We start from the raw sequence: 23,219 nt of genomic DNA, 5'->3' as shown, positions 1-23,219 counted from the left end.
TGTGAAATAGCTATTAAAATCTTCAGCCCATTTTTTAAAATGGTCCTTTATCTTCTCATTGTTTCGTTGTAAGTGTCTTTGAGTACTGCATGTAAGTCCTTTACCAGAGATAGTATTTAAAAATATTTTCTCCCAGTGGGAGGCCTCTCTTTTCATCTTCATGTGATGGCTTTGAGAACCAAAACTTTTTAATTTTTACTAAATCTGCTTTCACAATTTTTTATTTCATGGGTTGTCTTTTTTGGTATGATACCTTTTTTTTTTAAGATTTTATTTATTTATTCATGAGAGACACACACACAGAGAGAGAGGCAGAGACAGAGGCAGAGGGAGAAGCAGGCTCCGTGCAGGGAGCCCGGTGTGGGACTCGATCCCAGTACCACGGGATCACACCCTGGGCCAAAGGCAGGCACTAAACCGCTGAGCTGTCCAGGGATCCCCTGTAGTTGTTTATTTTTTTTTTTAATTTTTTTTATTTTATGATAGTCACACAGAGAGAGAGAGAGAGAGAGGCAGAGACATAGGCAGAGGGAGAAGCAGGCTCCATGCACCGGGAGCCCGACGTGGGATTCGATCCAGGGTCTCCAGGATCGCGCCCTGGGCCAAAGGCAGGCGCCAAACCGCTGCGCCACCCAGGGATCCCTGTAGTTGTTTATTAAAAGAAATTTTTTAATTGTACAATCATGTCGATAAGCAGCTTTATTCATAATAAACAAAAGCTTCAAACAACTTAAATGTCCCTCAACAGGAGAATGAAAATATAATTAACTACTACCAGCAACCAAAAACAAACAAACAGGGGCACCTAGGTGGCTCAATCAGTTAAGCATCTGACTCTTGGTTTCGGCTCAGGTAGTGATAATAGGGTTGGGAGATCCAGCCCCAGCGTTGGGCTCCTCTGTGAGCTCAGTGTCTGCTGAAGTTTCTCTCTCCCTCTCCCTCTGCCTGTCCCTGCCTCATGTGCATGTGCACACACGCTCTCTCTCAAAAACAAATTTAAAAAACAAAGAAACAAACGACAAAAACAACCTACTGAAACAGACCACAACATAGATGAACCTCAAAGACATGGAGGGTAAAGGAATCTAGGCCTTAAAGTGTACATATCCTAGGAGATGGTTTATACGAAATTCAGAATGATAAAACCAATTGACAGTGATAGAAACCGAAGAGAAGTTGCTTCCTGGGCAAATGTGCCATGCAGGAAGGGAGGTGCCCCTTCTTCCACACCCACCCCAAACACTCAGCAGGCTCCCGTAAAAAGCCTAGGCCCGGATGCAATGTCATGGGAAGCAAAGTACAGTGCCCTGGCTAGTGAAGTCCTGCTTCACTCCAGGAAGCCCAGGCGTGGAAGTGACAATCAGGGTCACACAGAGAGTCTCAGTTAGAACCAGGTCTTCGGTGGTCTGGTGTTTTATCCCTTCAGGTCCTCCTCTTCCAGCTCCTCAACCTGGCTCACCTAGGCCTCCATTTGCAGTGAGCTAGGGCCCCTCAAAAGTCATCCCCCACCCCGGACCTCAAAATATATTTTCCTACCTGTCCCTTGTACCTGGCCTCATGCCACACAGGAGAACTGCCACATTTCTCTTCGAAGCCCAGGAGCAAGAACTGGGTTTTGTTCCCACTCATAGAGCAGGGCCATGGGATTTGAGCTCAAAGGGCCACGATGTAAATTAAAGTAGATCTGTACCAGAGTCTAGGAGTGTGAAGACAGAAACCCCAGATCAGCTGGGGCACCCCCGTGTTCACCAGGTGACCTGAGGCCAGGTCCCTTAGACGCAGGGCGCCAGCTTCCTCAGCTACTAAATGGCACGGCATCTGCTATGCCCAGTGTTGTTGTGACAATTCAGTGAAGTCACGTGTATGGTTGTGTTTTGTGAGCTCTGTAGAGAAATGTCACTATCACTAAGCATTGCTAGGACCCAGGCAGGATGAATCTGATGTTGTCTGGCTGTCCGTTTGAGGGAGATGAAACTCCTGAGGCCCTGGGTATCATGTCAGCTTAGGGGTCCCTTGCCTGCCCCCACCCCCGCCCCCACTCCCCACCCCCATAACCATACCCACTTTCCATCAGTGTTTCTCCCCAAGAAGCCAAGCCCACTTGCATCTCAGCAGAGTTTCCTGGAAGTTGACACCTGGCTCTGAGAGGGTGCTGGCCTGCAGGTCAGGGCTCACACAACCTCCAGAAGGAGGAAGTAGTTGGCTTCCAAGGCTGTCCTTTGCGGTGAGTGAATAAGCTTTCATTTGGCTCTGGCCTGCAGGACAGCCTTGTCTTTTCTAAGAAACGTGGGCCACGGTGCAGATCTGTTCCAATTTATTCTTGTGGGATTGTGTAGGCCTCAGCCAGGTCCCCAAGCATTGTGGCCATTTGCTGCCCTCCTGCTACACTGCCTGTTAGTCTAGAGCCTGACTTCTTCCCAGCGGGACTCCAGTCAGCCAAGGGCATCACGTGCTCTCCTCTGCTTGCCTTGCCCTCTCCTGACCTGCAGACATGTGGGGTTGAGGGGTACTCCGGGGCTGGGGCTCAGCACCCCCACACTGCCCAGACAGACACTGCCCAGAGTCCTAAGGCACTCTTCCTCCCACAGGTGCAGCCCTAGCCCTTTCCTCTACAAACCCAACACCCCAGTGCCCCCACCCACCAGTGGTACCTGCCTGGTATGTGGTTACCATCAGCCTATGTTTAATTCATGGCCGGGGGTTGGGACGAGCTTTCCAAGAAAGGGAAGAACTCCCTTGGGGTCTTGCCCAGTTTCTGCCTGCCTGCCCTGGGCCTGGGCCTGGGACTGGAGCTACCAACGGCCCGAAGGACACCGTCCCAGGCAGGGCACGGCCATCATTTGCTAATCCACAGCCCTGGAATGTCTGCGGGCCAATCAGCGGGGTCTCCCAGGGCTCCCCGAGGGCTCTAATAATCCTGCAATGATTAGCAGGGGCTGCGGGCCAATCAGCGGGGTCTCCCAGGGCTCCCCGAGGGCTCTAATAATCCTGCAATGATTAGCAGGGGCCACAGGGTCAGTGCACACTGCTCGGTTGGTTGTCGTGGGCAGGGCTGCCCGCCAGGCCCTCAGTTGGAGGAGGGAGGGAGCCCTGGGATTGGAGCTGGCTGTCTCTTCATGCCAGTTTGACAGGAGGCTTTTTGGATAAACCAATTACTCACCAGCCTCCCCCTTTTGTCTGCCAGTCCAGCCTGACTCCTTGAGATTGTGAATAGCTCTATCTAGCCTGGGAAGCAGGCTGGACGGCTGAGCCGGGCCACACCCGGAGCGCCCGACAGGCCCATGCTGCGGCCAGAGCCCTCCACCAGGCTGCCCTTGCTCCTGGCTCTCCTCGGCATGGCCTGGATGGAGGTGCAACTCCTTCCACTACAGGAGGGACAGGCTCCGACACCTGGAGGTAAGGGGCCCCTGAGTGAGGAGAGGCTGTGAGCTCTGCAGAGGGTGCTAGGGGGCTTCTAGAAGCCAGTTCCCAGGCTTGAGCTCTGGCCAGGCTGGTGTGGTTTAAATGGCCCCCCTCAGGTCGTCCAGGGACCCAAGATGGTTGAGGGAGGCTGGGACGCAGGGGGGTTTGGGAGTGGGGGGGTGCAGAATGAATGGGAATGGGCCCAGGCTTGGGGGTCAAGAAGGAATGCCAGCCCAGAGTCTGTAGCTGGGGGCCCCAGGGCGGACCCTCCATGCACCTGTCACCCCAGCCTCAGCTCAAGGGCCCCTGTACACCTGCCTTCCGCGCCCCCCTGCAGCTCTGTTTGCGGGCCCTCTGCTCAAGCCCTCCAGGAGGCCCACCATCCCCCCAGGCCACTTCAGCTCTTGTTTCCTAAGGGCAAGGCTGCCCTCTAAGTTGCGGTGGCAAATCCCTGACCCAGGGTCACCCAGGACAGGGGTGGGGCAGGGGGGTGTCCTGCCGTGCAGGGGGCCTGACCTTGTCTCCCACCCCAGCCCTGAGCAGCAAGGAGACGTTCCTGCTCCTCTCCCTGCACAACCGCCTGCGCAGCCAGGTGCACCCCCCCGCAGCCAACATGCAGAGAATGGTGAGTACCCCAAGGCGGTGGGTGCGCCTGGGGCAACCCCGAAGCAGGCCCTGGAGGCCTTGCCAGGGCCAGGCGCCCTCCCGCCGAGGTCCCACTGGGGGGACCGGGCCTGGTTGCTAGGGCTCCGCAGGCTGCTTCCCAGAAGGGCAGTCCTTCGGCCTTTCCTCACATCCCATCCCGTTGCCCTGGAGACCAGAAGACAGGGAAGGAGCCCGCAGGAAAGAGGCACTCCACAAAGGGGTCCCAGCAGGATGGGGGCCAGGAGGCCGAGGGAGAAGCATCCCGCCCAGGGGCGTGTGACCCAGGGCTTCCCTGTGCTCTGCGTGGCTAGGAGGGGCCCTCCAGGCTCCCCCGCTCACTCCCTGGGGCGGGGGGGGGGGGGGGACGGGGGGGGGACACATGCAGGGTTTCCCACCACCCTGAATGGCCTGCAGGGTTGGCAGTGTCATCCCGGGTCCCAGGAGGGAGGGCAGGACGGTGTGGGGGTGGACAGGGTTCCCCATGGCTGCCTCCCATACACTCCTCCGGCTGGTGACCTTGAGAGCTCCCGGGTCAGGTTCCCAGGAGGTGGGGGTGGGGCGCGCGGGCGGGAGGGGTCACTTCTCCCCCTTTCCCGGCTCTCTGCCTCTGGTCAGGCCCAGGTCCTGGCTGCCACAGCCCATGCCCCTGCTCCCAGCTCCAGCCTGGCCTGGAGGTGCTCCCGACCCTCCGGGCCGCAGTTCCTATGCTTGTCATGCCTCTTTGGCCAAAGTCTTAGAAAACAGTATTTCTGGGACGCCTGGGGGGCTCAGCAGTTGGGCGTCTGCCTTCGGCCCAGGGTGTGATCCCGGGATCCGGGATCGGGATTGAGTCCTGCATCGGGCTCCCTGCATGGAGCCTGCTCCTCCCTCTGCCTGTGTCTCTGCCTCTCTCTCTCTGTGTGTCTCTCATGAATAAATAAATAGAATCTTAAAAAGAAACAAACAGTATTTCATAAAAAATAAGAATGGAGCCCTACCACTCAGCTCCCTCACCTCTCCGGGCCTCTAGGGTTTTTACCCCAAGGAGGCTAGGGCTCTAAGGATGGTGCAGGGGCCGCCCAGGCGTTCCCCACTGCTGCGGCTCCACTCCTCCTCAGAGACAAAATCACAACAGCCCCCTGCCAGCCCACTGTGGGTCTGGCCCTGAGCACAGCACTGTCCACCCTTCTACTCCCCAGGACAATGTTACCCTTATCTCACAGTCCCCGGTTTACAGCTGAGGATGTTGAGTCTCATGGAGATTAGGGGACACACAGCTGGAATGAGTGGCTTGGCTGGCCCAGGGTGTGGTGATGGGGTGACCCCAGTCTTCTTGATGGCTGAGCCCCTCATTTAAGAGGAGGGGGGACTGTTGGGTGGTAGTGGGGGTTCAAGGGGAAATCTGTTGGTATGTGGGTGGGAAGGGAAGATTAGGGCCGATCCAGGGAACCGTGCTGGCTGGGACCAAAGCCCTGAGGCCAGGAGCCTCTCTGGTCCTGCTTCCCTGTTGGCATCCCTACACACTCCAAGGCCGGGGGAGGGAACAGGACAAAAGCAGCATGGCTGCTGAGGCCTTCTGCATCAAAGACAAGCCAGTGGGAGCCAGCAAGCCTTTCTGACAGTGGCTAGGGCAGTCGTACCTACCTAATGGCAAACATAAAACCAGTCTGAAAGGCTTGGGCCCTGCCCAGGGCTCACATTACCAGACAGGAAACACTACCACAGAAGCCCGTCCCCTCACCCGGGCTGGACTGCTCCCTCAGGTACGCCCACCCCTCTCGGGCTGGAGCCTAAGCAGGGCCAAAGGGCACCCACACGGGGGTCAGGAGGACAAAGCTCTCAGTCCCAGGTAGAGCCAAGCTCTGGGTCAGGTGTCCAGATATCGCTGGTGCTTTTACCAACACCTCTTGGAGAGCCCCTTGCAGGTCCAGTCTGACCTTCCCTGGCCCCTGGAGAAGTGGAGGAAACAAGACTCCCCGTCCAGTGCTCTCTGCATGAACCCACACCTTGGTGAGGGGGGAGTTGGATCCCTAAGACCTGGCCCAAAGGTCTCTGCTGACATCTCTGTTTTGTCCTGCCCCCAGGACTGGAGCGAGAGCCTGGCCCGATGGGCTCAGGCCAGGGCAGCCCTCTGTGGTGCCCCAACCCAAAGCCCTGCATCAGCACCTCGAGCCACCCAGCAAGTAGGCTGGAACGTGCAGCTGCTGCCCATAGGTTCGGCGTCTTTCATCCACGTGGTGGGCCTGTGGTTCGCAGAGGGGCAGTGGTACAGCCACTCAGCAGCCGAGTGTGCCCACAATGCCACCTGCACCCACTACACTCAGGTGAGGCTGTGGCACTGGCTCCAAGGCCCTGGGCCACTGGGGTCAGCTCAGAAGGGCTAAAATTTGTCTTAAAATTTGGTGGTTGTTTTCCCTCTGATTTGTATAGTTTTCCTTTTTTCAGCTTTAAATATGAACTATTTCTTTTAAAAAAAGATTTTAGAGGCAACCCGGTTGGCTTAGCAGTTTAGCGCCACCTTCAGCCCAGGGCCTGATCCTGGAGACCCGGAATTGAGTCCCTCGTTGGGCTCCCTGCATGGAGCCAGCTTCTCCCTCTGCCTGTGTCTCTGCCTCTCTCTCTCTCTCTCTCTCTGTCCCTCATGAATAAATAAAATCTTTAAAAAAAAATTTAGGGAATCCCTTGGTGGCTCAGTGGTTTGGCGCCTGCCTTTGGCCCAGGGCGTGATCCTGGAGACCCGAGATCAAGTTCCACATCGGGTTCCCTGCATGGAGCCTGCTTCTCCCTCTGTCTCTCTCTCTGTCTTTCATGAATAAATAAATAAAATCCTTAAAAAAAAGATTTTATTTATTTGTCAGAGCAAGTGAGAGAGAGAGAGAGCAGAAGCAGGGGGAGGGGCAGAAGGAGAAGCAGGCTCCCTACTGAGCAGGGAGCCCAATGTGGGCTCCATCCCCAAACCCCAGGATCATGACCTGAGCCAAAGGCAGATGCTTAACCGACTGAGCACCCAGGTGCCCCTAAATATGAACTATTTCAAACATAAATCAAATAATGGACTCTCTTTACCCACTCCCTAGATTTAGTAAATGTTTAACTATATTTGTTTCTCATCCTCTAAGAAAAACAACTGGACAAAACTAAAGCCCTACTCCTGTCCTCTCCTCTGTCCCTCCCCAGAGACGGCCTTTCTGAAGTCCAGGTGGATCCCTCCCAAGGACATTTCTTCTGGTTTATTCTATATACCTACCATTGTTGAGGTGCTAGGGCACAGCGCTGAAAAACACAGACAGAAGCCAAAGCATGTTTTACTACCTTTACTACATGTCTAAGTGTTTTGATACCTTTACTCTTTTTGCAGGTGGGTCGTATGTTATTGAATCCTATATGATTGCTCTCTTGGTGTGTCTCATGTACCACCCAGACCATGTCTCTAAGATTTACTTCCCTGGATTCAGATACACAGGGGTGATTCACTATGAATGAACTGCAATGTAGAGGCGGCTGAATTATTTCTACTAGCTCAGGTCCTCTTGTGCATATGTGTCTAGTGTTTCTCTAGGATGCACTTGGAAGGCAAACGGCTGTGTCGTAGCAGGCAGCTAGGAGTTCACAAACTATTGCCAAAGTAACTGTTCCAACTGTATACCCACCCATGAGTCAGTTCTCACTGCCTCAGTATTGCCAGGCTTCTGGATTTTGGCCTACTCCAGGCTGTGGAATGCCTCCTTACTTGATTTTTAATTTGCACTTAACTTGAAATTGAGCATATTTCCTAATCTGTTAATTATCTGTTCATACCCCCTGCCCATTTTTATAACATGGTACATCTTTTTCTTACTAATTTTTAAGCATCCTTTCTATATTCTTTCTACTTTTTTTTGGTCATATTGATAAATATATTTTCCTAGCATATAGCTTGTAATTTTTCCTTGTTTATGTTATATTTTTTAAAAGATCAATCTTTTAGAAGATCTTAATATTAATTAAACCATTTTCTCAATTTTTTAAATGTATAGTCCATTTGTTTGTAGTATTATGTTCAAGAAATCATTTTTGGGGCACCTGGGTGGCTCAGTGGTTGTGCCGTCTGCCTTTGGCTCAGATCACGATCCTCCTAGGATGGAGTTCCACATTAGGCTCCCTTCAGAGAACCTGATTCTCCCTCTGCCTATGTCTCTGCCACTCTCTCTCTGTGTCTCTCATGAATAAACAAATAAAATCTTTTTTAAAAAAAGAATTTTCTAGGAGCCCTTGGGTAGCATATTTGGTTAAGTGTCTGACTCTTGCTTTCAGCTCAAGTCATGATCTCAAGGTTGTGAGATCCAGCCCCAGGCCTGCTTAGGATTCTTTCCATCTCTCTCTCTCTTCTCTCTCTCTCTCTCTCTGCCCCTCCCCCACCTAAAAAGAAGAAAGTAAGAATCCTTTTCTACTCTGACATCAGAAATAGATTTTCTTCCAAATTAAAATTTTTCCTTTTTCATATTGGCATCATTAAGCCACCTAGAATTTTTCATGCAAGGTGTGATATAGGAATTTAATTTGATCTCTTTCCAGATGGGCATTGATTGGGTGGCTCAGTTGGTTAAGTGTCTGCCTTTAGCTCAGGTCATGATCCCAGGGTCCTGGGACCAAGCAGGGAGCCTGCTTCTCCCTCTCCTTCTGATGCTTCCCCTGCTTGTGCTCTCTCTCTCTCAAATAAAGGAATGAAATCTTAAACACACACATATACACACACATGCACAAATGGGCACCTTTTGTTAATTATTAGATCCTTCCCCGAACTGACTCATCATGCCACCTCAGTTATACACCAAGCTACATCTGCCCGTTGGACTATTGCTGAGTTCTTGATTCTATTCTGTTGCCTTTTTTGTTTATCCCTGCCTAAATCATGTTTTAATTATTATGGCTTTATAAAAAAAAAAGTCTTGAAACAAAAATTCTCCATACTATTATTTTTTTTCATACTATTATTATTGTTCAAAACTGTGTAGCCTATGCTTGGCTCCCAATTCTCTCATAGGAACTTTTAAAAATATTGCCTTTATCAGCTTACAGGCATTTCTTTCTAGTCTAAGTTTGTTAGGGGTTATTTATTTATTTAGGTTTTGTTTTTAAGTAATCTCTACACCCAACTTGAGGCTCAAACTCATGACTCCAAGAGCAAGAAACTTACACTCTATGACTGAGCCAGCTAGGTGCCCTTGTTAAGAATTTTTATTTATTTATTTTTTGGTTAAGAATTTTTAAAAGCATGAACAGGTCTTGTGGTTTATCAAATGTTTTTTCTACATCTATTGAAATAATCATATGGTTTTTCCTTAACTATTAAAGTGATGCAATACATTAATAATTTTTGGATGTAAAGACAAAGCTGCTACAAAGAGACTAGATCTTGCTGGTCACAAATTTTAAATATTATAGAAAATTTCAAACATATACAAAGCAGGCAGAATAATATCACCCATCATCCATCTCTAACTATCAACTCATGGTCTCATGGCTCATCTTGTTTCATCGATATCCTTTTCCTCTCCTCTCCTATTATTCTTTTCCTTTTAAAAAAATGTATTTATTTAAAAAAATGTATTTATTTGAGAGAGAGTGTGTGTGCGTGTGTGTGTGCATGTGCCAATATGGGGCTCAATCTCACAATACCAAGATCACAACCTGAGCCAAAAATCAAGAGTCAGACACCAGGGATGCCTGGGTAGCTCGGTGGTTGAGCGTCTGTCTTTGGCTCAGGGTGTGATCCCAGGGTCCCGGGATTAAGTCCTGCATTGGGCTCTCTGCAGGGAACCTGCTTTTCTGTCTGCCTGTGTCTCTGCCTCTCTCAGAGAAATAAATAAAATCTTTAAGAAAAAGAGTCAGACACTTACCCAACTGAGCCACCCAGGTGCCCCAACCTTTCCATACTTCTAAGTTATTTGAGATTTTATTGCATTGAATTTAGAGAATGCAGCCCATGGGCTATTGTTCCTTTGGTCTTTGTTGAATCTTGCTTTGTGGTTTAGTAAAGGGTCAATGTTTGTAAAAGTTTCATGCATTCTTAAAAAGAATGTATGTTCTCTAATTATTGGGTACATGTGTCCATGTCTCCCTACTTCATAGTTGTCATTTTGAGTGCTACAGGGAGTTTGCTTAACTACTCCCATGTATTGACTATTGGTGCTGTTTCCAAGCTGTAACCGATTTTAAGATTTTAAACTAAGTTTTGAGTACTATCAGAGACCTGTACCTGATAGCTTTTGCTGCATGACACACTACCCCAAAGTTTAGCATCCTATGCTTCTGTAGGTTGCCAACTGGGTTGGGCACGGTGAGGAGGTTCTTCTGGTCTTTGCAGGCCCATGAGCAAGTGCAGTCAGCTGCTGTGTTGGCTGAGAGCTGGCTGTCTGGAGTGGCCTCAGCTAATTCATCCCTGCCTGCAGGGTCTCCTGAGACCTAGATTCAAAACCAGCTCAATAGCCCTTTGTTTAAAAAAAAGACTTTATCTTATTTATTTATTTGAAAGAGAGAGAGCGGGTGGGGGTGGGGGGGACAGAGGGAGAGGGAGAGACTGAGAATCCCAAGCAGACTCCACGCTGAGCTTGGAGCCTGACCCAGGGTTTGATCTCACAACCCTGAGATCATGATGTGAGCCAAAAGCAAGAATCAGACGATTAACCAACTGAACCACCCAGGTGGTTCAGACTGGGAGTGGGGGTGGCCCGTGACAGGGTTTCTGAGCCACTGCGTCTCCCGCAGCTTGTGTGGGCCACCTCGAGCCAGCTGGGCTGTGGGCGCCATCGGTGCTCTGGGGCCCAGGCAGAGATGGAAGCCTTTGTCTGTGCCTACTCTCCCGGGTAAGCCCCCACCATGGCAGCTACCCTGCCACCCACCGCTGGGCTGGAGGGTGGGGGTGCCTCCACCCAGGGGAACACTCAGCCACCCACTCAAAGGCCTTTACCCCTTGGTCCATACCGTCATGGGGAGAGGGAAGGAGGAAAGGGAGAGGGTGAGGAAGGGGGAGCCCCCCAGATTCCGGCCAAGCAGAATGTGGCTTCTCCTCCAACGCCCTTCCTTGGCAGCACCATTCTGCTTTGCCCAGTGGAAGAACCGAGTCTTAGTATTATTTGGAGGCGATCTGTCCTTTCCTAGGATGTCCCTCTGTGTCCCCCAGCTCCCTAACTCTCCGCATGGGCCAGAAGGAGCCGAAGGCCGGGCCCTAGCAGCCGTCTGGTGCTTGCTCTCACAGAGGCAACTGGGAGGCAAACGGGAAGCCCATCGTCCCCTATAGGAAGGGCTCCTGGTGTTCGCTCTGCACGGCCCGCGCCTCCGGCTGCTTCAAAGCCTGGGACCACGCAGGAGGGCTGTGTGGTAAGCGCCCCCCGCCCGCCTCCTGCTGGGACCCCACGTGCTGATCCTCGAGGAGGGCGGCAGCATCCTGGGGGGGCATCGGCCTGGCCCGCCTGAGGGAGGCCCCCTCTCAGCGTCCATCCCCGTCTGACCAGAGGTCCCCAGGAACCCATGTCGCATGAGCTGCCAGAACCACGGACATCTCAACATCAGCACCTGCCACTGCCACTGTCCCCCCGGCTACACAGGCAGATACTGCCAAGGTGAGGGCACCCGGAGCTCCAGGTCACCGCTGCCCCGGGGCGGGGTGGGGGCTCCCAGTGAGTGGAGTCTGGGCCCGGGCGGGCAGGCGGCCTCAGGGGCCGAGGAGGGCCACACACTCTTGCGTGGCGGGTCCAGGGGTCGTGTTGCGCTCGCCCGGAGTGTTCGGGGAGTCCTGAGGGAGCGCGTGGTACTGACCAGGCACTTGCAGGGGGAGCGCCGCGGCCTGCGGACCCTGAGCTGTGGGGGAGGCAAAGCGGAACCAGAGCTGGCCCGTAGGCCCCGGGCTGGCGGGACGAGGACGTCAGCAGGATCTAGGAGTGGGCTCTGGTCCCACTGCCCCCTCCCAGCTCTGTGACCATGGCCGGTGACCCCCCAAGGCCCAGCCTGCTTCTCTCTACAATGGAGACTGAACCAGACACTCAGTGTGGCAGCGGCGGAAGCCCTGAGGGGTTCCGTCCCTGAGGGGTTCCGTCCCTGAGGGGTGTTCTGGTCCCCCGGCCTTTCCCCACACCCTGAGGGTCCGAGGGGCGGCACCGGGCTGCGGGCTGAGCTCCGACCCCCACCGCCCGGCAGTGCGGTGCAGCGGGCAGTGCGTGCACGGCCGGTTCCGGGAGGAGGAGTGTTCCTGCGTCTGCGCTGTCGGCTATGGGGGAGCCCGGTGTGCCAGTGAGTCCTGCCCCAAGGTCCCCCCATGAACCGCCCCCTCTGCCAGCAGGGCGCCGGTCCGGCTCAGACCAGCTCGCAGGAACCCACTCTGGGCTTCTGTCCCCCACTCCCTGGTCGGTGACGTCACCCTGGGAGCTGGAAATTGACCGTGGCGGGTACTTACATCACAGAAACTGGAAATGCTAGGAACGGTTTTTTTTTTCCCAAGAGAGAGCAAGCTGGTTGTTAGTTGTTACACTTTCCCCGGCACAGGACTCTCGAGCTTGGGGAGGGGGGTCAGAGGAAGGGGCTTCCAGAGCACAGCTCACCGGCAGGATGAAGGCCTAAGGAGTCTGAGGTCCCCCCACACACAGTCAGGCTCCCCTGTTCCCAGCCAAGGTGCACTTCCCCTTCCACACTTGTGACCTGAGGATCGATGGAGACTGCTTCATGGTGTCTTCGGAGGCAGACACCTACTATGGAGCCAAGATGAAATGCCAGGTGACGGCTGACCCCTGCCTTCCCAGGGATCCCCAGGGGCTCAAGTGAGGGTCTTAATGGAGGGCCTTCGATTTCTCCTGACCTGACTCTGGTGGTTAGCATAAAGCAGGATCAGAGGCCTGTGGAAGCCAGGAGGTCACTTAATAAGCCAAGGGACCCAGGGGTGAGGCACTGCTCGACCCCCAATTAAGGAGCCGTCCTGATTCAGCTCTACCTACCATGCAAGTGTCCCAATTCAGGGAGGCCAGAACTTGGGATTTTTCAAGAAAATCAGAAATTCAGATTTTCAGTAGCATCACCCGAGTGTTAATGTTGGCAACCAATTCAAATGTATTTAGGACACCGAACAGATGCAGCAAAAGCCTCCCAAGGGCAGGGCCCTGCCGGTGTGGGGCCCCTTACCCAGAGAGAGGAGATGCAGGCAGGGAAGAGGGAGGGGGCCCCTAATCTAAGAAGCAGGAGGCTGTGGGATGGGGGGAAGATGCCCCGGGTCACAGCGGGGTGGCAGGATGGGCAGGAAGGGCTGGCCTGAGCTCTGGGGCACTGCCAATGCAACCTGGAGTGGGGGTTACAGGCAAAGGGCGGGGTCCTAGCCCAGATTGAGAGCCAGAAGGTGCAGGACATCCTTGCCTTCTACCTCGGCCGCCTGGAGACCACCAACGAGGTGACGGACAATGACTTTGAGACCAGAAACTTCTGGATCGGTGAGTGCCTGGCTGGTTGGGGGGGGGCAGGAATCTGGGTTCTGAAAACCCACCCACAGACAGTCAGGGGGTGGTGAGGGCTGGGGGCCCAGAATGGGGCTGGCAGCCTCCTTCCCCGGGGAGAACACTGAAGGGAGAGAGAGGCAAGCACTGGGGGCCAGAAGAGCAGGGAAGGGGGTTAAGGGCGGGCAGCAGAAAGGGCATTAGGCAGCGGGCTCCAAGGCAAGGGTGCTCCTGTCAGGAGCCTGGGCTCCGTGTGGGGCCCCCGGGCTGGGGGGCCAACTCAGCTGCTGTGGCCCAGGGCTCACCTACAAGACCACCAAGGACTCATTCCGCTGGACCACCGGGGAACACCAGTCCTTCACCAGTTTTGCCTTTGGGCAGCCTGACAACCAGGGGTGAGTCTGGGGGGCCCTCCCTGCCTGGGCTCATTCTCACCTGGGCCCATTTGTGGAGGCTTCAGACACCACTGAAGAACCTCCACCCAGCCTGTCGCCTGGCTGAGTCCCCTGAGAGCCTGGCCTTCCCCAGTGCCCGGGTGCCAGCTGGGAGGGAGCTCCAGAGGCTTCATCCATTGTCCCCTCAGCTGTCCCTCCATCCCTCTGGTATCCATCCACCCCTTCACTCACCATGCTCTCTGCCTATGTCAGCACACCGATCCTGATGGTCTTTAGCAATCCTCCCACCAGCCTTCTGGTTATGTGGCCCTATACCCTGGTCTTCAAAGACCAGGAAGGCCCAGGGCAGGAGGGGCAGGGGTGGAGGAAGTCAGGCTGTGTGGCCACCAATGGCCACCAAGGGCTCCAGAAATCTGGCCCACGATCCCTCAAGCTGGTCGCTGGCAGCCAGGCCCCTGCCCTAGCAGTTAGAGGACCTCGGCCTTCCCCCCGGCTCCCAGGTGCACCTTCCTCTGCTTGGAGGAAGAGCATGGGCCTGTCTGCTCCAAGTACGGCCCCACCCCACCCCCGCTGGCATGGATGAGTGCTGGCACCGGGTAGGCGGAGTGCTGCCCAGAAGGGGGGTGTGCTGAGAGCCCCCCGCCCCCAGCTTTCCTGAGAAGAGCTGCAGAGGCCTGAGGACCAAGCATGGGAGCCTGGGCGTGGGTCTGGATCCCAGCAGCCTCGAATGTGGGGTGGGGCTCTTAGACACAGACGGCCCTCCGGAGGGGAAGATGGAAGCCTCTCCCAGACTCCTAAGTTCATTCCTCCACGCTGAGCACCCAACATCTCGGCCTGGCAGGTTTGGCAACTGCGTGGAGCTACAGGCGTCAGCCGCCTTCAACTGGAATGACCAGCGCTGTAAAACCCGAAACCGTTACATCTGCCAGTTTGGTGAGGGCCCTCTCACAGCTCCCCTCTTCTGGCCACTGTCCCCTGAGGTCCTGCTGGCCCGCTCCAGGTCCTAGGCATCCAGCTCCCAGACCTGGAACGTGTCTGAGCACACAGGGCCTCGGGGGAGTCCTGCTCAGGGCTCCGTTGTGCCTGGGGGCCCCTGAGGCCCAGGGAGGAGACCCAAGCCCAGCTTCACATAGCGTGTCCACGTGGCGGCAGGGCTGGAATACAGCCAGGCTGGGGATTTCTCCAAGGTCCTTTCCTCCTGTCACTAATGCTACTACTTAGGGACCTGTTGGGTTCACCGTGTTCCCTGATTCCCTAGAGCCCAGTGAACTATGGCCGGGAACAGAGGTGAACAGAACTGGCCCCCAGCAGCCTCTGCTGGAAAGGTCTGGAGCTCCACGTAGGAACATAACCATCAGGACCAACTGCAGAAAGGTCCCTATCCTAGGATCACCTGAGCCGCCACTGACCCTCTCTCTGTTCGGCTTCCTTTCCAGCTGAGGAGCACCTTTCCCGGTGGGACCCGGGGCCCTGAAACCTGGCTGTGCCTCTCCCCTGCCAGCACCTGGATATGCAGTCCTGCTTGCCCATCTGCCCACCTGTCTGGACCAGGGGCCAAGCCAGGACTGCAAGCCCAATGAGCACAGAGGTCTCAGCCCCCACAGGAAGTGAGGCCGGGGGTACCAGCCAGGCCCAGAAGGTGTCTGCTATAGGGGGAGGGCAGCTGGGGCCCCTCAGGCAGCTCCTGATTGGGAAGATGGGTGTCAGGCACCCAGACAGGAGCTAGGGCCAGCAGTCAGAAGAGACCACTCTCTTCTGTGTGTGCCCGACCCTCTGGGGCGGATGGAGATTTCTCACTGCCCAGGGTGCACCCCACAAAGGATTAAATTATCAATCAGCTGGATTTGTGACCACTTGTTTTGAAGGGGAACTCAGTCAATCCAGGACGATCCTGGGAAGACCAGAAGGTGCCTGAGGCTCGCTATGCACCCCAGTCCCGTCCCTGCTCACCCACATGACCCGGACCACCCTCTGGAAGTTTTCTGGCCTGAGTCCCTGAATGACACACAGATTTAGAAGCTTTATTTGCATCCCTAACTTCCTGCTCCAGCTCTTCTCACCACTGCCTCTGTCAGCTTTGTGCTTCCACTTGCACCCTCTCCCTGTATTCACTATGCCTGCTCCTACATGTTCCTGCTTCCTTTGTGGTTATCTGAACAGGGGTATGTCATGACTCTGTCTCCTACCTCTCCCTACAGTGGGGATTTCCCACCTGTGTGGGCAGGTGAAGACTGGGAGTTGCCCTCATTAGGGCCCAGAAAGCACCCCCAACCCATTTGTACACTGTGATGTGTGAACATGGAGTTGCTTTGCTGGCTGGAGGTGGGAGTGTGACGTGGGACCATGGGACAGGGCCAAGCATAGCAGCCACCAATTTTATTATGGTTGCAACCAACAGAAACATAGAAACAGCTCTGACTCATCATGGCAGAAAAGGAAGCTATCAAAAAGACAGTGATTTAAAAATGAGCAAAAGATATAAGTAGATAATTCTCTAAAGAAGCTATGCAAATGGCCAAAAAGCATGACATCACTCGTCATTAGGAAATCCACATCAAAACCACAATGAGACACCACTTCACACCCATGAGGACAGCTGTTACAAAAAAAAAAAAAAAAAAACAGACAATAGAGGCACCTGGGTGGTTCAGTCAGTTAAGCGTCTGCCTTTGGCTCAAGTCATGATCCCAGGGTCCTGGGATTGAGCCCCACATTGGGCTCCCTGCTCAGCAGGGAGTCTCCTTCTCTCTCTCCCTCTGCCCCTCCCCCCTGCTTGTGCTCTCTCTGTCTCTCTGCCAAATAAATAAATAAATAAAATCTTAAAAAAAAAAGTAACAAACCCAAACCATAACAATGTTGATGAGACTTGGACCAGCTGGAACCCTCATACATTGCTGGTGTGAACAGTTGGGTGAGTCCTCAAAAAGTTCAGCACAGCTACCATCTGACCCAGCAGTTCCACTCCTAGGTATGTACCCAAGAGAACTGAAAACCAGTACTCAAATCCTTATACACAAAGATCCCAGCAGAGTTATTCCCAACAGCAAAAAGGTGGAAACCACCCAAACACCCACCAGTGGATGAGAAGACGAACAAATCATGGTGTGTACGCTCTGTAGAATATTACTCAGCCATTAAAAAAAAATGAAGAGAGGTACCTGGGTGGCTCAGTGGTTGAGCATCTGCCTTTGGCTCAGGTCATGATTCCTGGGGTCCTGGGATCGAGTCCCACATGGGACTCCCCGCAGGGAGCCTGCTTCTCCCTCTGCCTGTGTCTCTGCTCCTGTCTCTCATGAATAAATAAAAATCTTTTTAAAAAATTGAAGAACTGATACATGCTACATGTTGGATGAACCTTGAAAACGGTAAGTGAAAGAAGCTTGTCACAAAAGGTCACATATTGTCTGATTCCATCCACATGGAATACTCAAAATAGGGAAATCCAGAGAAACTGAGCACATATTATTGGGGATTGCCAGAGGCGGCAGGAGAATGGAGAGTAACTGCTCAATGGGTCTGGGTTATATTTTTGGAATAAGTAACGTTTTGGAACTTAGAGGCGGTGCTCTCACAACACTATGAATGTACCCAGTGCCAGCCAATGGGTTACCTTTGTCTTATGCAAATTTCACCTCAATCTAAAAAAAAACCCCAAAAAACAAAAAAACACAAGCCCTGGTCACAGGATCCACAGGGAGAGTTAGAGGGCCAGGCAGAGGGTCTATGCAGTCAGAAATAGTGTCCCAGATTCTGCTGCAAAGTCAGGCCAGGTAGACACTCCCGCTGCCGCTGTCCGGCACTGCAGAGCATCCCGGAGCAGCCCCACCTGTGCCCCCCGACACCTGCTGCCGCCCGATCCCGACCCCAGCTTCCCCTCCAGGGCAGCCCCCCCTTCCCACAGTGAGCCATTCCCGCCCATGCACTCTCCGTGCTGGCAAAGACGCCCTCGCAGGGTGGAGGTGAGCGGAGGTGAGGGGATGGGTCTTACCTGAAAAGTCCATCCCAGCGGAGGAAGGTGAGAGTGGCCCGAAGCACTGGCGTCACCAGGGAAGGAGGTAGAAAAGCAAATTCTCGGCTGCCCGCAGCCGACTGACTGGTGAGGGTGAGGCCCCATCAATTGGGTTGTTTCGGGGTTTTTTGCTTTTAGGCAAAATTTTATTTATTTATTTATTTATTCATGAGAGATACGCAGAGAGAGAGGCAGAGACCCAGGCAGAGGGAGAAGCAGGCTCCAAGCGGTCCCTCATGCGGGACTCGGTCCCAGGACCCCGGGATCACCACCTGAGCCACCCAGGTGCCCCCGTTTGTTTAACAAGCTCTCCAGCTACTTCAGACGCAGGCTCTGGTGGGGAACACCTGGCAGTGGCCAAGAGCGCGAGCCCTACGGCAGGCCGCCTGCCTCTGCACAGGCTCTGCCGCTTACCGCATCCCCTTGCAGGAGACCAGAGCCCGGGGCCTGGACCTGTCTGGGTCTTAGCACTCCCACTCCACGCCCCCCATGCTGGGACACCCCCCCCCCGCTCCCCCAGTCCCAGGCAAACCTCTCTGCCCCCTGTGCTTCTCCTGTAAGATGATAATAAACCGAGCTGGTACACAGAAGTGTCTGGACCAGAGCCTGAGACTGCAGTAAAAACAGCTCGTGCCCAAATTTTTTTGATTCCTTCATCAACAGAACACCATCTAAACCTCACCTGTTAACTAAGTAAATTTGTGAAATAAGTAAAGTGCTTAAAACTGGGCCTGGTGGCTAGTCAATGCCAGTCGGTCTTGGGCTCATTTTCCTTCTTCCTCGCTATTAGCCAAGATTAATTGGCCACAGTGAAGTCTAGGTTTCGAGCAACTGATGTAGGAACCAGTTAGGGGCAGACGGGGCCAGGCAGGGAAAGATACAGGAAAGGCCTCAGAGTCAGGCTCCTGCCCATTCCAAGAAAACAGAGATAAGAGCAAAAACAGAAAAAAATACACCTGGCTCCCTAGCTCCAAAACGTTAGGGAGAATCCCCTTTAAGGGCTACTAGGTAATCCCAGAAATATGTCATTGAGGTGTTATCAATAGTCCCTGCTGGGCAGCCCCGGTGGCTTAGCAGCTTAGCGCTGCCTTCAGCCCAGGGCGTGATCCTGAAGACCTGGGATCCAGTCCCACATCGGGCTCCCTGCATGGAGCTGCTTCTCCCTCTGCCTCTCTCTCTCTCTGTATCTCTAATAAATAAATAAAATCTTAAAAAAAAAAAAAGTCCCTACTCAAACCAAGACTCTCAAGGCCTTGGGCTATCTGACTAGGCTCACAGAAATCCCAGATGTAGAGAAATATGGAGGAGATACCAACCAGAGAGAAGGGAACACCTTGTGTGGGCTCATAATAATTTAAATAATTTAAAGAAACATCTTGTTTGTTATTATGATAGTTATAAGTCCACCATGTTTGTTCTAAATATTCACCCTGATATTGACAAGAAATTTACCAACTTCCCTGGGCAGGTTCCTATAAAAGACCATAAAGCCCTCAGTGGCAACCCTGTTGGGACCCCTCTCACTTTTGAGAGCTTTCTCTGTCTCTGCTTAATAAGCTGCTCTCGCTTGCTCACTCTCTGTTGTTGTCCCCGACATACATTCTTCGACTCCGTGGGACAAGAACCCAGCTCTCCCGTATCACAACCATCAGAGCGAACCATTCGAAGCACCCCAGCTACTCAGACTGGCCCCACGGAGTTCTAAGCATCAGTCCCTTAGCCTCGCCTCACTGTCTCCCTCTCCTCCAGCCTCAGAATCCATTCTCTGATCACTTTGCCAGTTAAATCAGCCAATATAAATTAGTGAGTTCTCTTGGTTCTTGTGGTGATTCAATATCCTCCTTCTGGATTTGAAGTCCTTGACCCCTGGGGCCTACAGGGGTCTGACTGGTTATTTCACTCTGGGGAAAAGGAGAGGTGACTGGGTAGGGGACACAAGGGGTCTCCTTCACGGCAAGTCATGGGGGGGGGTGTTGTTTAAGGAAATTCAAGGTGCGGCCACAGTTGCACGTGTGCACTGGCCACCCATCAGCCACGTAGCACCCTAACGGTGAGGGAGGGGAGGAAGGGTGCCCTAGACATGCACCCAGGAGAGGGGCATGGGTTTGGCAAGTAGCTGGCAAGTTTCTGCCTCCAGGATGTTCAGGACGCCCAAGAGGTGGTTTCTGCCAGGAAGGGAGGCTCCATCGGGGTAGGTGTGTGTGGTGGTGGAGGGGGAGCTGTACCTAAGTCTCCCACCTTCCCAAAGAGCCCTGTCCCTTTATTTTTTTAAGATTTTATTCATTTATTCATGAGAACACAGATAATGAGAGAGAGAGAGGCAGAGACACAGGCAGAGGGAGAAGCAGGCTCCATGCAGGGAGCCTGATGTGGGACTTAATTCCGGGACTCCAGGATCACGCCCTGGGCTGAAGGCAGGAGCTGAACTGCTGAGCCACCCTGGGATCCCCCCTGTCCTTTTTTTTTTTTTTTTAAAGATTTTATTTCTTTGAGAGAGAGAGAGAGCACAAGGAGGGGGAGCAGTAGGCAGAGAGAGAGGGAGAAGCAGGCTCCCCGAGGAGCAGGGAGACCGATGCAGGACTCACTCAATCCCAGGACCCTGGGATCATGAGCCGAAGGCAGAAGAAGTCAGACACTTAACCAACTGAACCACTCAGGTGCCCACCCTGCCCAAGGAGTCCTGTTCTGATGGCCTGTGCCCTCCCCTCCCTGGTCTTTTTTTTTTAATATTTTATTTATTCACGAAAGACACACACACAGAGGCAGAGACACAGGCAGAAGGAGAAGCAGGCTCCATGCAGGGAGCCTGACGTGGGACTCGATCCCAAGGCTCCAGGATCACACCCCAGGCGGAAGGCGGTGCTAAACCGCTGGGCCACGGGTACTGCCCTCTCTGGTCTTTTCCAATTAGAGAACTACCAAGGGTGTGAGGCCACATGATGGTGTCATTTTTTTTTTAAGATTTATTTATTTATTTGAGAGAGACAGAGACAGAGGAGTGGAGCAGGAGAGGCCAGAGGGAGAGAGCAAATCCCAAGCTGACTCCCTGATGAGCTGGGAGCCTGATGTGGGGCTCGACCCCAGCACCCTGAGAGGACACAAGCTAAAGTCAAGAGTCAAATGCCCATCTCATGATGAGATGAGCACTGGGTGTTATGCTATATGTTGGCAAGTTGAATTTATTATTTTATTTTTTTTTGCAAGTTGAATTTAAATAAAATATTTTTAAAAAGGAAAAATAAAATGGTGTAAGCAACAAAATAATAATAAAATAAAGTAAAATGGTGTAAAAAAAAAGTCAGCCGCCCAACCATCTGAGCCATCCAGGCACCCCCCTGATGGTGTCATTTTATAGCCATTGATCAAGTTTTAAGATTGGTTTTCCTTAAAAAAAAAAAAAAAAAGATTGGTTTTCCTTTTCTCTCGTCCTTGTAGCTGCGATGTATAAAAATTCCCCAGTTTTCTAACTATGCCCAGAGCAGAGCATTTGGGTTCTGAGCTTGTCTTTCTGTCCTTTAAGCTGTGTGGCGCCATTAGCACAACCCTCTGACCAGCAGCCCTTGACTTGGGAGTAAACTTTACGTTCTTCTATGTCAGGAGCTGCCAATCCCCAAAGCCTTGCCTTTGAGGGGCACTTTGTTCTGGGGGACGGCAGGATTAACTGTCTCACCATGGCATGCCCTGGGCTGCCGGTATCCTGTCCCTTAATACTGGCTGGATTGTCACCGTGCCCTGGCCACTTGCCAGCCTTAGATCACTCCCATTTCCCTCTGGGCTTCCTGCTCCTTCCATGCCCAGTCCTATTTTGCATCAATCAAGGTTCTTGTTCTAAGCAACAGAAACTGATTCTGGCGACTCCAAGCAGAGAAGGAATTTGCCAAAAATACAGGAGCTCTTGGTAAGGTCAGAGGATCAGGTCTGGAAGACACCCCACCTCCTCTGCCGGGCACAGATGCCACAGTCAGTGTCACCAACGTGGGATGGAAGTGCCACCACCTTTGAATGCGGGACACAGCTTGCTGCTGCCACCATCTATTGCTGACAGCTCGAATTCAAAGTCAGGCACTGGGGTCTGATGGGAGGGGCCACGTTCAGGCCCCAGGAGCAAGGAAGATTGGAAAGGGAGCCAGAAAGGGGCATTTTCGGCTTCTTTCCTGGGACACAGTTTCTGTCTCAAAGCTAGGAGATACCTGTAACTACAGGAAGGGGGCTCAGATGCCGAGTGGCCAGAAGAATGACTGGTGTCCCCTGCAAGGAGCCACCTGGTCCTCCCAGGACCAGGGCCTACTGCGCTCTCCTTGTCCGCTCATGCTGACACCCGGGTTCTCACCCCCTCTTTGGATTCTATGCGGGGCAGAGCAGGCAACAGAGCAACCTGATGGTGCAGCCTGGAAGCACTGACAGAACCAGACTCTGCTTCCAGCTGATACCACTGGGTCCCTTCAAGTATGCCCTCTGACTTATTTTTTTTAAAGATTGTATTATTTATTTATTTTTATTTATTATTTATTTATTTATTTATTTATTTATTTATCCATCCATCCATTCATTCATTCATTCATGAGAGACACACACAGAGAGAGGCAGAGACACAGGCAGAGGGAAAAGCAGGCTTCCTGTGGGGAGCCCGATGCAGGACTTGATCCCAGGACCCCAGAATCATACCCTGAGCTGAAGGCTGATGCTCAAACATGGAGCCACCCGGCGTCCCTGTCCTCTGACTTCTTGGAACACTGTAGTGGTTGCAAGGCAGGGGACTGGGATCCCACCGCTCCTCTCAGCTTGCTTTCCACCTGTCCCCGGGCACCGACGCCTTACTGCCAGATGGGGCTACTAAGAGCATCTACCCTGCAAGGCTTCTGTGAGCACTGAGATGACGGATGTGAAGTTTGTAGCACAACGTCTGACAGATGGTTGGGATTCAATCATTTCTGGCTCCTGGTTGCAGTATTTCAATGTTGGGGATGATACAATGACTCCTCCTTTCTTCCTGGGAGCTCTATGAAAATAAGTGAACTACCCTGTGTCCATTTGATGAATTCAGGATGGACACATCTGGGAGTCGGCTCAGGGAACGCTGGAGACCAGCTGTCCCATACGTCTACCCCCTTCTGCTTCTCTCCTCTTTCCTTATTCTAGTCCTTCCTTCCACTTGGTCTGTTTCCATCTTCTGCTTTCTTCCCACCTGACCGCTGATGTCTCCTGTCCTTGTGTCATCTGCTGTCACTATCATGACTCCTGTTCATTCACTATCCCACCTGTGTTTCACAATCAGGCACTCACCGCCTGGGAATGCAAGATGGCATGTCCCTCTACAAGAGATGAATATGGAGC

The 23,219-nt window shown here is 53.0% G+C and overlaps 1 protein-coding gene across 2 annotated transcripts; it reads left to right on the top strand.

Annotated features, from left to right (window-relative positions):
- Positions 1-3,034: 3,034 nt before the first annotated feature.
- Positions 3,035-17,150, top strand: LOC129496650 (C-type lectin domain family 18 member A-like). Of its 2 annotated transcripts, XM_055304811.1 has the most exons (12): positions 3,035-3,396; positions 3,936-4,027; positions 6,111-6,350; positions 10,774-10,871; positions 11,264-11,385; positions 11,520-11,627; positions 12,202-12,294; positions 12,668-12,774; positions 13,349-13,478; positions 13,780-13,876; positions 14,718-14,809; positions 15,313-17,150. In XM_055304811.1, exons 1-12 carry the CDS (start codon positions 3,282-3,284, stop codon positions 15,348-15,350), a joined length of 1,332 nt encoding a protein of 443 aa, XP_055160786.1. In that variant the 5' UTR covers positions 3,035-3,281; the 3' UTR covers positions 15,351-17,150. The 2 variants fall into 2 exon arrangements, with proteins under 2 accessions (XP_055160786.1, XP_055160787.1); XM_055304812.1 differs by lacking the exon at positions 12,202-12,294.
- Positions 17,151-23,219: the final 6,069 nt, after the last annotated feature.

Source organism: Nyctereutes procyonoides, unplaced genomic scaffold, assembly GCF_905146905.1.
Source record: "Nyctereutes procyonoides isolate TBG_1078 unplaced genomic scaffold, NYPRO_anot_genome, whole genome shotgun sequence".
In the NCBI taxonomy this organism is placed as follows: domain Eukaryota; kingdom Metazoa; phylum Chordata; class Mammalia; order Carnivora; family Canidae; genus Nyctereutes; species Nyctereutes procyonoides.
This window is presented reverse-complemented; position numbering and strand designations above follow the sequence as displayed.